Genomic DNA, 14032 nt, shown 5'->3' with positions numbered 1-14032 from the left:
CATTTCTGGGCCTTTCTTCTGTGCTGGGCATGGTGCTAAGCACTTTATATGCGTTCTGTTTTCAACCTCTACAAGGAGCCCGTGAGACAGGGATAATTATTCCCATTTCTCAGATAAGAAAACTGAGGCTCAGAGATGTGAACAGACTTCCTCAGGAGGCTCGAATAAGCGACCAGATTCAGATTTAAATGCAAACTCCACCAAGGTGGCTGCATTCCCTTCTGGCGAGCAATGGGGGTGACATGTTCCCCAGGCATGAGGCCCCGGAGCCTGGAGGTGGCTCCTCAGAAGCAAGGGTGGACCCTCTCAGATGCCGAAGGCCTAGACATTAAGGTGCTGGAGTGTGGCTAGGAGGCTGGGTTCAGATCCGTGAGCTCATCTCCACCAAAAGGCTGACAGAAAACAGGTTGTTAACTGCCCAAATTAAAGCCATTCCAGTAACATGGTATATGCCATTTCACCCATATGCCCACATATCTGGCAAGGAAAAAAAAGAAGAAGAAGAAAAGAAAGAAAGAAGAGGAAGAAGAAGAAGAAGAGGAAGAAGAAAGGAGAAGAAAAAGAAGAAGAGGAAGAAAGAAAGAAAGAAAAGAAAGTAAGAAAGAAAGAAAGAAAGGAAAGAAAGAAAGAAAGAAAGAAAGAAAGAAAGAAAGAAAGAAAGAAAGAAAGAAAAAGAAAGAAAGAAAGAAAGAAAGAAAGAAAGAAAGAAAGGAAAAAAAGGAAAGAAAAAAGAAAGGGCCAACCTCTCACATCTCCACCCCAGAGAAGCCACTCCAGAGCCCGGCCTGGGTTGGGAAGAGGGAAGGACCTCTCTCTTTTTATTAAAGCCTTTGATTTCTGGTGATGTCTTTGCCAGCTGAGGGTGGAAAGGTGTGAGATGGTTCCAGAACACCTGGGAGGCTTTGAGTGTGCTGCTGCTTATGACCAGGAGTCCCCAGCAAACCGAAGCGTTAGTGACTTGTGAATGAGGAGGTCTGACGCATGTTCTAGAAGGACACAATGGGAGAGAGCGTGAGAGGTCAAGAGCAGCACCAAAGAAGGGTGCGGTCATCCTCCAGATGTCAAGCTGCTAAGCCCAGCTCCCTAGAAAAGAAAAAGAGCCTTCTGATTCTTTGGACCCAACGCTCCTATGTTCTCCTTCTATCCCTCACCTCTCCATCCAACCCCTATCCCCCACTCATCTCTCTATCCACCCACCATTCCCCATTTTTCCCCACCCATGCACCCACCATCCATCCATGCACGTATTTATCCACCCACACATGTACTCATCATTCTACCCATGCACACATTCTATTCATCCATCTGCCTGTCCATTTATGCCTCATTCACCTGTCCACCCACTCAGCCCTCTTCCACCTAATAACTCAGCCCCCATTTAAACTTCTCAAAAGCAAGGGAGTCTACCTTGCTTACTTCTATCCTCCAGCCCCTACAGCAGTGCTGGTACATACACAGTGCCTAATAAATGTTCAGTGGATTTGTCCATCCATTTATCCATTCATCCATTGGCCTACCCTCTGCATCGGCTCATCCGCTCACCCATTCCCCGACTCAATATTTTGCCCACCTACAATGACCTATAATTCGAGGAGCAGTTCAAAGATCTGTAGGCTTCCATATTCTTGAGGATGAGGAAGGGAAAGTCTCTTGGGACCATGGGGTGCTGCCCAGGGGATGAGAGGGTATTGGCTCAGGATGAAATTCTCAGTCAAGTGCCATTTGGGAAGGAACAGGAAACACTGTACGGGCAGGTAGGGCCCTTACAGAGCATCTTGTCCAAGGCCCCCATTTGACATATGGGGAGAAAGGAAGCAACCTGCACAAGGCTAACTATCAGGTTGAGAGCAGATTAGCTGTTAAGGCCCAGGGCTCTCCTGCTACTTCAAGTTGCTTCTAACACCAAAGCCCAATTGGGAAAGTTCAAATGTCCCAAAGGCACTAGAAGGCCAGCTCCCTGAGGTTAAGAATTGTGCCACTGGTCTTGGTCATGAACATTGGAAGTAGCAGCCCCAGAAAACTGACCATCCATAAGACCTGGTAGACCCGGCACATACTGGACACTCAATAAACATCTGCGGTCAGCTCCTTCTCTGCCTTCCTCATGACCCCCTCTCTTCTCCTCCACCAACTCCTCACATGGAGAGATTCTTCTGGACTCCAGCCTCAGCGCCCTCTTCCTGCTTACTCTGCAAAACCCCCACACAGCCTTCAACTGCCGACTCCCTCCTAAATCCAATTTCTATCACCAGCCCAGACATCCCTGGTGAGTTTTGAAGCCCTATTTCCAACTATCTACATGGTATTTCCACCTGGTCTTCCCAGAGGCACCTCAAACTCAACCTGCCCAAAGGTGGGAGCATGGCTGCCATGCTCCAGGAAGACTGAGGAGGCTGGCATGGCTGAGAACAGAGGGAGACAAGGCGAGCAGTTCTAAGCAATGAGGTCAGAGAGACAGTGGGGTAGGGGGAGGTGAGAGGCCCTGTAAGCCACTGAAGGACTTTGGCTTTTCCTCTGAAACGGGGAACTATCGTTATCATGGAGTTCAGAGCAGAAGCATGACATCATCAGACTTAAGTTACAGAAGTCAGAAATGTGGGGGCGGGTCATCTGATTTCCTTTTTTTTTTTTTTTCCCCCTACCATTTCTACTCAATGACCAAACTCAGTTTTCCTGGTCTTTATTTCTCATATCTGCCCCTCCTCTCATCTCTACTATTACTATGACAATTCAGGACCCGATCCTCACCAGCTTAGTCTCTTGGCATAACTGCTAACTGGCCTCCACCTCTCATCTCCCCTTTCCAGCTCACTCCCCCCACTGACCACCGGAGTGACTATCTAAAATTACAACCTCCCTTGCTCAAATCTCTTCAGGGGCTCCTGATCTTAAGGCACACACGCATGAGGTCTCTGAGTAGACCCTGACTACCACGCCTCCGTACTCCAGCAGCTAAACTGCCCTCTGATCCCACTTTCTCTCCCACCCTAAGAACACAGACACACTCCCATTCACTCTGCTGAAACTCACCTCATGTCTTTGCTCATACAAGCCCTACCACTTGGAATACCCTGACCAACCCATTTTTTTTCCTGGAAGATTCTTTCTTTAGATGTCACCTCCACCAGGAAGCTCCATGATTCCTTTCCTTCCTAGCCCAAGGCTGGGATAAGCGCTCTTCTCGTTGTTTCCAATTCTATTATAGGCACTGATCCATATCATGCTGTAATTGACCATCTACTTGACTGGCACCACGCTAAACTGTGAACTCTTCCAGGGCAGAGACTGTATCCTTCATTTCTGGGTCCCGAGCTCCTAAAACCGGGACTGGCATATCCTGTGAACTTTAAATGTTTGGTTAATACTGAACGGTCTTGTCATTCGTGGAATCAGTATACACCTTGTCATGAGCGGATGGCAGGAGGTGGGCCTTGGCGCGGGTACGGATTCTGTCAGAACTAGAGAAGGCAGAGGGAAAGGGGAGGGCTGAGAATTCGGAATTCGAGGATCAGAGCAGAAGAGAATCAGACTACGCGGTTTTAGAATTCCCCTACCCTGCTAGGATGTTGTTAAACCCTTGCTCTCTCCCCTCCAGGCTCCTCATCCTTCTCCCAGGACAAAGGGCCTCTCCCTTGAAGCTTCACTCACCAGGTATCGGTGCCTCGGGTCTTGAAGAACACTGGAAGTAGAGGCCCGAGTCAGAGAAATTATTGCCCCCATAGCCAGAAAGAGATGTGGCTAGGGAGAAAGGTGCTGAGGTGTTCCTGGCCAGCAGTGAGGAGTGGGTACTGGGTGAGTTGGAGGGTGGGAGTCCAAGGGCTGGCTGTGAGTTCAGGGAGGTGGGCCCAGATTGCTGGAAAGGTCAGCTGTGGTTGGGAGGGGTTAGGGACTGGAACTCAGGGTATGGTAGGGTCTCCGGACACAGTGGTCCTGGAGCGGGGGGGTCACCGTGTTTGGATATCTGAGTCCCTCGATCCTGGGTCTGTTTTTCCTTGGTGGGCACAGAGTTCATGTGGCAGCCAGCAATAAACAAGGCCTCATTGGTGAGTTCTGTGCTGATCCGGGTCAGGAATTCCTCAGATCTGGATAATGAAACCTTCTAGAAAAGGGGAAATCAGAGGGGCTCAGCCTGGGAGTTCCCACATGGGAGTCCTGAGTCTGGGGGCTCCCAGGCTGGGAGCTCTGGGTCTAAGGTCTGAGTCTGGTATTGGAGGGCTGATTCTTGAGATTTGGCAGAGAAGGCACCGGAAATGGGGGGCAGTCTTTGAGAACCTCAGGGCCAAGTGCTGGGGGCTATGGGCTCAGGGTTGAGACTAGAGTCTCAAGGCTGGAGGTGTTAGTGCCCTTGACCTAGGAGCTCTCCATCCACTTCGGCTCACTCCCATGCTCACCAGACCTCCACCCGAGGGGGTTGCAGCTTGGGACATCCTGCTGCCCTTCTTCTCCTCATTCCTGGTAGGTGTGGATGCCATCCCCCCTGGAAACAGGTCACACCTGTGTTAGGCTGAGAAACCAGCCCACTTTCCCCAAACCCATCCCATCACCATTCTTCAAGGGCCAGATTTAAGTAAGGCCTTTAGATGAACCATCCTGCTGTCCGGTTCTCTCCCTGAAAAAACAAATCTTTGCCTGGGGGAGGGAGTGGGGTGGCCCAGGAGCACTCTCCTTCCTCCCACCTGAGGCCCCTCCCAAGACAAGGCACCAGCCGGCTTACTGCCCCCGACCTGGCAGATGAGTTGAAATCTTGGGCAGGAGGGAAACAGGGAGGGCTAAGGAGCCGCTGTTTAGGTCTCAGGGGACGGGGGGGTAGGAGCTGGGGAGGAAGGCTGGAAAGAGGGGGACCCGGGGTGGTGCAGCTACCCGTTGTTATAAAAACCTTGCTGTCTGTGGACGTTCTGCAGCCCCGTTGCCAGGATATTAGGGATTCTAGAACCAAAGGCGGGGGCCGGGTGTGTGTGGGGGGGGCATTTTCCCAGCACGTCCCATTCGCTCCTCTGGTCTCCGTTCCACCTCCTTTTGGATCCCTCCTTGGGGATGGTGACCCCAGCGCCAGAAGTCTGAGAAACGGGAAGATCACATAGGGTGGTGCCTGGGGCCGAATCCTCCTACCACTAGGGGCGCGCAAGCAGCAACCCCGCCCTCGGCCGCCCTCCAGCCTCTCTAGCCGCCCTCTCGCGGCCTAGAGCCGGCGAGAGCAAATGAGGTCGGAGATAGGGGGCGGGGCCGGAAAAAAAAAAACTGTGGGCTGCACTAAATAACCTTTCCTCTCGGGGACGCATAGACCCGGGGCGGAATGTTTTCCCCTTGTCCTGTCTCCAGGAAGCTATACCCTCCGGAGAAAGGAAAGGAGAGTCAGTCATCGAGGCCTCCTTCTCTTTTGACCTCTCCTTCTGGGTTCCCCCGCTGCTCGGCGCCGAGGCTTCTCTGCCCCCCTCCTCCCTCTGCGCTTTGGTACGCGCCGATGGAAAGGGGCGGAGGGAGGAAAAGGAAGCGGGCAGGTCTTAAAGGGGCCGCAGCCATTCTTAAGCTTTTTTTTTTTTTTTTTTTTCCTCCAGTTTTGCACTCCCGGGCGCGGCTGGGGCGACAGGGGCGGCCGCTGGAGGCGGGAGGGGCTGCCCCCAGGGAGGGCGGGCTGTGCGCGCCCCTGCGCCCGACGCACCTCGGGGCCGGCCCATGCTCCGGCGGGCTGCGAGCTCTAACACCTGGGGCCGGGCGCGGACGGCGGGGGCCTGCGCGCTGTGGGCGCGGCCGATCCGCGGGGCCCGAGGGTGAGGCCGCGCGGCGGGGCTGGGACTCGGTTACCACCTCCAGATTGGGCCCGGGGCGGCAAGGGGGCCGCCGCGATGCCAGGTGAAAATATCTTCCTGTTTGTGCCTAACCTCATCGGTGAGTGCTGCCCGGGGCTCCCGGCCGAGCGGGAGGGCGAGGGGGCTTGGGCAGGGTCCCTGATCCCCCTCTGTCTGCCCCCGTCCATCCCAAGGTTATGCCCGGATTGTCTTCGCCATCGTTTCTTTCTACTTCATGCCCTGCTGCCCCCTCACGGCCTCCTCCTTCTACTTGCTCAGCGGACTTCTGGACGCTTTCGATGGACACGCTGCTCGAGCCCTTAATCAAGGTGACAGACACCTCCTTCCAGCCAGCCTTGAGGCCCAACCACCCTCTGTCCCCTTTTCCTGCCTCCTCAGGACCTGGGGGCGGGCGGGAACTCAGGAACCTGAGGGCCCCGGCCCTCCCATCTCTGTAGAAAGCAGAACAGAATGGCACACTTCCGTAGCAGGAGGGATTTAAGCTTGCTGTTGAGAAGAACTTACAGGTGTGGGGTAGCAAGACTGGACATGGCAGGGCTGGAGGTCTCCCTGAAGAAAAACCCGTTCAACAGGTGTTTCCTGGGGGGCTACTGTGTGGGGGGCTACTGTGTGCCAGGCACAAGGAACAGGGGTTCCAGAAGCCATGTTTAGAGGGAGAATGGAGAGGGAAGAAGGATGGTTTCTGCAGGGCCAATTAATTTTTTATTCTGTTCTCCAAACCCACCTGCAAGACCTCCCCCAAAACTTGAAGTCTGCTTGTCTGGAGCCCTGGACCCTTGGTTCTGGGATCGATGAGCCGCAGAGCCAGCTCTCTCACTCCCCGCTCCGGCCCCATGCCTCCTCGTTTCCTCTCTCAGTGACCCCTACCCGTGGACCTCACACCCCACAGATAGCCACAGCCTATTTTCCTCCCCAGGCAGTGGACGGTGGACATTTTCAATCTTCTTCGAGATTCTGCGTCAGAATGACATGCCAAATATGGTTCCTGTCACAGATCCACTGCCCCCGATGGCCCCTTCCCACCTAACAGCCCCCGTTTTTCAGGGACCCGGTTTGGGGCCATGCTGGACATGCTGACGGACCGCTGCTCCACCATGTGTCTGCTGGTCAACCTGGCCCTGCTCTACCCACGGGCCACCCTTCTCTTCCAGCTCAGCATGAGCCTGGATGTGGCCAGTCACTGGCTGCACCTCCACAGGTCTGCGGTTCGGGGGGCGCTGGCCGGCTGAAGACACTACAGTGGGGAGGGGTGAGGCTCTACGGAGGGGGTCTGGAAAGCCTTCAGGCTTCCTGGGAGGTCGCCCTCTTAGCTCTGCTTGGTTGAAGGACCCCGGGCAAAGCCTCTGTTCGCGGGTGGATTAAGCAATCCCTAAAAGTCCCGTTGGATAGTCCGACAATTCCAAATAGATAACGGCTGGGGGCTTTGGAATGTCGTGTTTGAGTCCTGACTCTGCTGGGTAATTACCAGCCAGGTAGTTGTGTGACTTTGGGCAAGACCTCAGTTCTTAGCTGAGCCCCATCTCGTGCCCCGTCTCCTCTGTTCAGCAGAGGCAATCCCAGCACCTGCCTGGGAGGATTCGATGGACCTTAGTGGTAAGGAGTGCTCATGGATTCCCCTGCTTTCTCCCCAAGTTCTGTGGTCCGAGGCAGCGAAAGTCACAAGATGATTGACCTGTCTGGAAATCCGGTGCTTCGCATCTACTACACCTCCAGAGTGAGCATTTCCCGCCCCCCCCTTATTCCCTCACCTTATGCCAAGCCCTGGGCTGAGCCCTGGTCCTAGGTTAGGAGAAGGCATGAGCACAAGGAGGGACACACCAGCCCAGGGGAGACTCCGGGGCAGAGAGGCCTGGAAGCTGAGGCCTGAAGGAGGGTAGGATCGGTGGGGAGGCTCCGTGTGACTTAGGAGGGCAGCAGAAGGGAGGGAGGGAGGGAGAGAGAAGCCAGATTGGCCTGCGGAGCCTTAGGCCATGTGGGCTTTATTCCGGGAGCACAGAGAGCGTCTGAAAGGATTTTTAAAGAGAGAAGTAATATGCTGAGATTTCTCTTTCACCCTCACCTCACCCCTGCACTCCTGCTTCCCGGTACAGTACGGTGTGGTTCCTCCCTGCTGCCCATCCGCAGAGGGTTCTGGCCCCTTCCTTCAGCTGGGGGGAGGGGCGGCACTGCTTAAGCAACCCTTTTGCCCTTTGTGCAGCCTGCCCTGTTTACCCTGTGTGCTGGAAATGAGCTCTTCTACTGCCTTCTCTACCTGTTCCATTTCTCCGAGGGACCTTTAGGTAGGAGGCGAGGGGCTGGCGGGAGGGTGGGAGGACGTCCTGGCCCGCCCGCAGCGATGGTGGCCCGGAGGCTGCAGACTCCTGGGCCTCCTCGCCCTCACCTGCATCCCATTGTCTCTATCGCCCGTGCTCCCTTCCACAGTTGGCTCTGTGGGTCTTTTCCGAGTGGGCCTCTGGATCACCGCCCCTATCGCGGTGCTCAAGTCTCTCATCAGTGTCGTCCACCTGGTCACAGCCGCCCGCAACATGGCTGCCCTGGATGCGGCAGACCGAGCCAGGAAGAAGTGACCCCGGAGCCTCCAGCCCCTGGCCGCCCACCTGCCCTGGGGAGTCTCGCTGGGCCGCGCAGCTCCCCTCTCCCTCCTGCGAGGGCCCAGGCTCCCGTCTTCCTAATGTGTTGTCTCGCCTGCTGGGAAGGGGGGTCGCCCTCCTGGGTGATGCCATGTTCTCCGAAATCCTGAGGACCAGTCCCACCCCTGGGATTCCCAAGGACCTGGACTTCAAATCAAGAAGGATCCTCGGGAGGCCCCGGCCATACGAGCAGTGCTCCTGGGACACCAAGAGGCCTGAGGACCCGGCATTGTCGCACCTGCTGGCTCAGCCCAGGGATCTGGCTTGGCCTGGGACTTTAGGGACACTTGAGTGAGGGAGATGGGGTAGGGGCCAGGTTTCTCAAAAGGCGGGGAGTCAGAGCTGTGCCCCTGGCCCCAGGAAGCCTGGGGTACCCCGGCCAGGAGAGAAGGGGATGTGTAGATCCTTTCCCATCCCAGTCTCCTGTGTCCAGTCCTGGCCCTGAAAACCTCCATAATAGGGGGTGTGGTGAGGCGGGGAGAGGGCTTCACTCTCCAGGACTTGGTTTCCTTTGAGATACTCTTGGACCAGGGCCTGGTTGAGGGGACCTGGGGCTAAAAGGAAGATCCATCTGGATGCTTTTCTCCTAGTTGTTTCCTGACCGGCTCTGCCCTGTCATTCCACCGTGACCTCAGAGAGAGGGCCTCCCTGCCACCCAAGCTCATGCCCTGTCTTTGCCCACCTTCTTTACGACATTGTCACTGGCTGTCTCCATTTTTTTGTATACCTCACATTTTCTACCCTCACCAGAATGTAAACTCCCTGAGGGCACAGACACTTCTTGTTCCTTGTGTATCCCCACAATGAAGATGAACCTTCACCTGGCATATCATAGCCGCTTAATAAAATTCACGAACAGATGAGTTGGTTTCTCAGAGTATGGTCCTTAGATCACCTGTGCATTATTATTTTTTTAAAGATTTTATTTGTCAGAACGAGAGAGCACAAGCAGGGGAGCGGCAGGCAGAGGGAGAAGCACGCTCCCCGCTGAGCAGGGAGCCCGACGCGGGGCTCGATCCCAGGACCCTGGGATCATGACCCGAGCTGAAGGCAGATGCTTAACCGACTGAGCCACCCAGGCGTCCCGCCTGTGGATTATTTCTTAAAAATTCAGCTGCTTGGACCGTGTGCCAGACCTTGAGAGCTAGCATCCCTAGGGATGGGTCCAGTTGCTATTTTAATAAACAACAGGTGATTGATTCTTCCCCATAATGTTGAGAATCACTGTTCTGTCTTAAGCAGTTTTGGGGCACTCACTGTGTCGTAGACCTTGTTCTGGGCATCTGTCCCTAACAGTTACCCTGCCATCTGAGCTTTCTCTGCTGTCTGGCACCAGCTTGCTTTTTAAGACTATATTCAGTTTCCCATATGCCAGATCCTGTGCTGGGGGTTCTTTGCAGATGTTACTCATTTCGTCCTTCTAATAGCTTAGCCAAGAGGCCCTTGTGTCCCAGAGAGCTGAAATGTAGCAGCTGGGTACTGAGCCTCAGCTCCCGTGCTAGGCCCAGGGCATTGGGTCAGTCCTCTTGGAGGTCGCAGGCCAGCCATGGGGGAGATGATAATGCAGTTTGGGCCAAGCTTGTTGGGGGGGAGGGGAGGGATGGGAGAAAAAAAGTGCTGGAGCACTTGGGTGTGGCTGAAGCAGGTGGGTGTCTAGAAAGCTGCTAGGGATTGGGGCGGGAAGGGTTAATGTGCAAGAGAGGATTGAGTCCCAGCGGGGAGAATGGGGAGGCCAGAGATCACCCAGAGCAGTTGTGAGGAAATGGAAACGGATCGATGTGCCTGGGACACTGAGTGCTGTGGGTTGGGCGCTGGAGAGCCGAGGCCGAAGCCAGCCAGGGCTGCCTGAGGAGTCCAGTAGGGCATTTGGACTTATCCTGAGGGCCACATGGAGCCACTGAAGGATCTTTCAAGATAATAGGTAAAATATTCCTATGGCAAAAATACAGAATCGTATGCATAACAAAAGGGTGACGAGGTCTGCCACCTTCAGCTCTCCTTTCTCCCCAGAGGTGACCACGGCTACTCATTGCTTTTATGTCTGTCTAGATAAACTCTTCACGCCTGCGCACTCGGATTTCCATATTTTAAAGCTCATTCTGTGTATGTAGTGCTCTGCTCTCACGAGCGACCACAGTTCCAAGTGCTTTTTGTGTGCATTCCTTCCCTCCTTTCACCCCCACCCAGGCTAGCCTTCTATTGTGCCCAACCTCCCTCGGAGGAGGCCCCAAAGCCTCACCCTTAACATTGGCCGTCCCCGGGGGCGTCTGCTCAGTGGTGGCACAGAATTGCACTAGGTATTAACCAGGTCCTGCCCCGTGAACAATGCTGGTTAACCGCCCGCACCCGCTCTTGGAGGGCACTTGTGGGACATAGTGGAAGGTTTGCAGCAGGGCGGTGGCTGGGGCAGAGGTACTCCAGGAAGCTAGTGAGTCAGAGCCCAGCTGCCCCTCCAAGTTCTTCGGGTGCCCCGCTGCCCTTCACCCTTTGTGAACCCTGCTCTCCCCTGCAGCCAGATGGGTCCTCGGAGCCCTCGCTCAAGCCCCACGGCCCTGCCTCCTTGGCTCTTCGGCCCTAACCATTTCTAGTGACACCAGGAGTCTCTAACTTACGTAAACCCAGCAAGCCCATGATCTAAACAAGGGGGAGACGTGGGCAAGAGAGTGTGTCTTCCACTCGAGTAGAATACATGCCTGAGGCTGGAGGACCCTGCCCTGGTAGGGACCAGAGGTTCCCTCTGCCTTGGGTCCCGAGCCCAGTGGCTGGACTGAGCCCAGGAGCGAGCAGAGTGGCCTGGAGGAGGGCAATGGGGAGAGTCTAGGCTGAATTTGATCTAAGGAACATAGAGGAGCCACATGTTACCATGGTCTGCGTGTTTGCGTGCTCGCGAAATTCCTATGTTGAAACCTGATGTCCGATGTGACAGCATTTGGAGACGGGGGCCTTTAGGTCATGAGCCTTCCAGAATGGGATTAGTGCCTTCACGAAAGAGGCTCCAGAGAGCTCTCTTGCCCCTTCCACCAGGTGGGGACGAAGCCAAAGGTGCGGGCTCTGAACTGGAAGAGGGTTGTCACCAGCACAAGGCCATGTAGGTGCCTCGATCTTGGACTCCAGAACTGTGACGTGACTGTTTTTATGAGCCCCCCGGCCTGTGGTGTCTCGCTATGGCAGCCTGAATGGACTAAGACAAAGGTGCTGCCAGAGCTTTGGGGATCTCATCTGTACGCTTTCAGACTAAATGAATCACCACCATGCAAGACATTCCGTTGGCTCGCTCCACTCAGCGGGCCCTGGCTCCGGGAGGGCACAGCCGGGGCCCCGTGAATCCGCCGTTCCCTCGGGTGAACCTAACTGCTGGAACAAACCTCAAGGCCTACAGCGGCTCAACCACAATAGTAGTTTATTTCTAACTCATGTGAAGTCCTAATCAGGAGCTCCTGACTGGGAAGTAGCTCTCCTGAGGCAGAGATTCAGGGACTCGGGCTCTTCACATCTCACGGTTCCACCATTTTCCACACAGGACTCCCCAGAGCGCCCTGCTCGCTTGCAAGGTGCAAGCAGAGGAGGGGGGGCCTGGAGGATTGCCCGAGGTTGGTGTCAATGGGAAGGTGGGCAACTGACACCTACTACTCCCGTCCACCTTCCATGGGCTGCAACTCATCAATGTGGCCACTTGTTCCCGCAAGGGAGGTTGGGAAAGAGAGATTAGCTGTGGGCTGAGGAGGAAGAGGAAACAGGTTGAGTAAAGAGCATGTTACCTGCTGAGTAGGATTTCACTGATTTTCTTATGCAAGGGGTTCTTAAAGCAGGTACCTTGTCTGGCATTCAACCAAAGAAAAGCCAATTACTCCCGTGCTGGAGAAAAACGGGCTGTGTTGAACTTCACCAGGGATCACGCTGTTCTGTATTTCACGGGCAACTTAAGGGACCTTCAAGGGTAAATTTAGTACCAAGGGACTGGCTTAGAACCTGGCTCCGGGGTGAGTTGGAGCCCCACTCGGTGGCCAGCAAAGCCTGCTTCCTATCACTGAGGGATATCTGGTCTCCCTCATCCTAGTCAGTCCCGGGCCTGTCCTCATGCGTTCGCTTTATCATTTTATTTTTTTAAAGATTTTATTTATTTGACAGAGAGAGCACACAAGCAGGGGGAGGGGGAGAGGGAGAAGGAGAAGCAGACTCCCCACTGAGCAGGAAGCCCAGCGCGGGGGCTCGATCCCAGGATCCTGGGATCATGACCTGAGCCAAAGGCAGACCTTAACCCACTGAGCCACTCAGGTGCCTCACATGCGTGCAATTTAAAGAACAGCTTCCCAGGGGCATCTGGGCGGCCCATGGGTTAAGCGTCTGCCTTTGGCTCAGGTCATGATTTCAGGGTCCTGGGATGGAGCGCTGTGTAGCAGGGAGCTTGCTTCTTCCTCTCCCCCTTCCCTTCCCTCCCACTCCCTGCTCACGCTGTCGCTCTCAAAATCTTTTAAAAAATAAAGAACAGCTTCCCCTATGACCTTACTAGATTCCATAACCTCGTGGGGGTACACGTAGTGGTCAGGGTGGGCTAGATTATGCTATGGTAACACCCCCCTCCCCAGATCCCAGTGCAGATTCTCGCTCCTGCTACGGGGCTAATCGTGGTTCTGCTTCCTGCCCTTTCTCTCTCTGGGACGCCTCTATTTGGAATATTGCCCATCACCATGGAAAAGGGAAAAGAGGACAGTGATGTCCCTTCCCCTTGCATTTCACTGGCTAGAACAAGTCATATGGCCGTGCCAGACAGCCACTAGAGAGCCATGGGGAGCCATCAGGTCCTCAGCTGGAAAGGAGTCCAGAGCTGAGGGGTGAGGTCAGGCATGGAGAAGCGCACTGGAAGTCTGTGGGCTAGAGATGCCCTAAAGCCGCGGGACTGGCCAAGATGGTCACCGAGAAAGGACAGGGTTCCGGGCGACCTGTGGTGTAGACGGAGCAGAGGAAGTGGAGGGGGCCAGGGAAACGGAGGCTTGGGTCCTGAGGTGGGGAGGAGGCGGCGTGGGTGCCTAGTGGCGGGACAGGCTGCACGAGGAGCACCGAGCGCGGGCTCTAACGCCAGGGACGTCCCTGGAGACGCCGATAAGAGCAGTTTCCAGGCAGGAAGAGTGGAGACAGCAGCTAACTGGAGTGGCTTGAGAAGATAAGGAGAGGTGAGGAATGGAAACGAAGAAACGTGGCCGCAAAGGAAAGAGAGGAGAGGGGGGAGGCGGGGGGGCGGGGGGGGAGGGCTGAGGGAGAGCCCGCGTGCTGGTTCCGTGGCCGGAGCGTAGGGGCTGCTCACCTGCCCGGGACAGGGAGCTGGAGAGGGGGAAGTTGATGGTGCGGCCCAGAAAGGTGATCCACGGAGGAGGAGTGGACTTGGGGGAGATCGCCGGCATCTAGAGCCCAAGGGGAGGAGCGGGGCCCAGGCGGAAGGGGAGGCAGGACGGAGCCTGGGTGCTGGTAGTTTGCTAGATGGGCTGCTGGGAAGCAGGGGGGCCTCCTGCCCAGTGTGCTTCTATTTTCTCTCAGAGGTGAGAGCAAGTGGGTGGAGAAGTGGGAGGCTGGGAGGAGGGGTGTGCGTGGTTGTTCTGA

At 55.3% G+C, this 14032-nt stretch overlaps 1 protein-coding gene and 1 long non-coding RNA gene across 3 annotated transcripts; one reads left to right on the top strand and one right to left on the bottom strand.

The window, feature by feature from the left end:
* Window positions 1-792: 792 nt before the first annotated feature.
* LOC118540540 (uncharacterized) lies at window positions 793-5250 on the bottom strand. Of its 2 annotated transcripts, XR_013448767.1 has the most exons (4): window positions 4877-5250; window positions 4392-4477; window positions 3649-3679; window positions 793-986 (listed from the first exon to the last, which is right to left on the bottom strand). It is a non-coding gene; the product is annotated as an uncharacterized LOC118540540 (long non-coding RNA). The 2 variants fall into 2 exon arrangements; XR_013448766.1 differs by lacking the exon at window positions 793-986 and having other exon boundaries at window positions 3540-4099.
* Window positions 5251-5555: 305 nt separating this feature from the next.
* Window positions 5556-9300, top strand: CDIPT (CDP-diacylglycerol--inositol 3-phosphatidyltransferase). Its single transcript, XM_036099755.2, has 6 exons — window positions 5556-5886; window positions 5981-6115; window positions 6852-7005; window positions 7440-7521; window positions 8005-8086; window positions 8229-9300. Exons 1-6 carry the CDS (start codon window positions 5844-5846, stop codon window positions 8372-8374), a joined length of 642 nt encoding a protein of 213 aa, XP_035955648.1. The 5' UTR covers window positions 5556-5843; the 3' UTR covers window positions 8375-9300.
* The last annotated feature ends 4732 nt before the right edge of the window (window positions 9301-14032 follow it).

This window comes from Halichoerus grypus, chromosome 6 (genome assembly GCF_964656455.1).
Source record: "Halichoerus grypus chromosome 6, mHalGry1.hap1.1, whole genome shotgun sequence".
NCBI classification, from domain to species: domain Eukaryota; kingdom Metazoa; phylum Chordata; class Mammalia; order Carnivora; family Phocidae; genus Halichoerus; species Halichoerus grypus.
The sequence above is the reverse complement of the archived record's forward strand: the minus strand, read 5'-3'. Positions and strand labels throughout refer to the sequence as shown.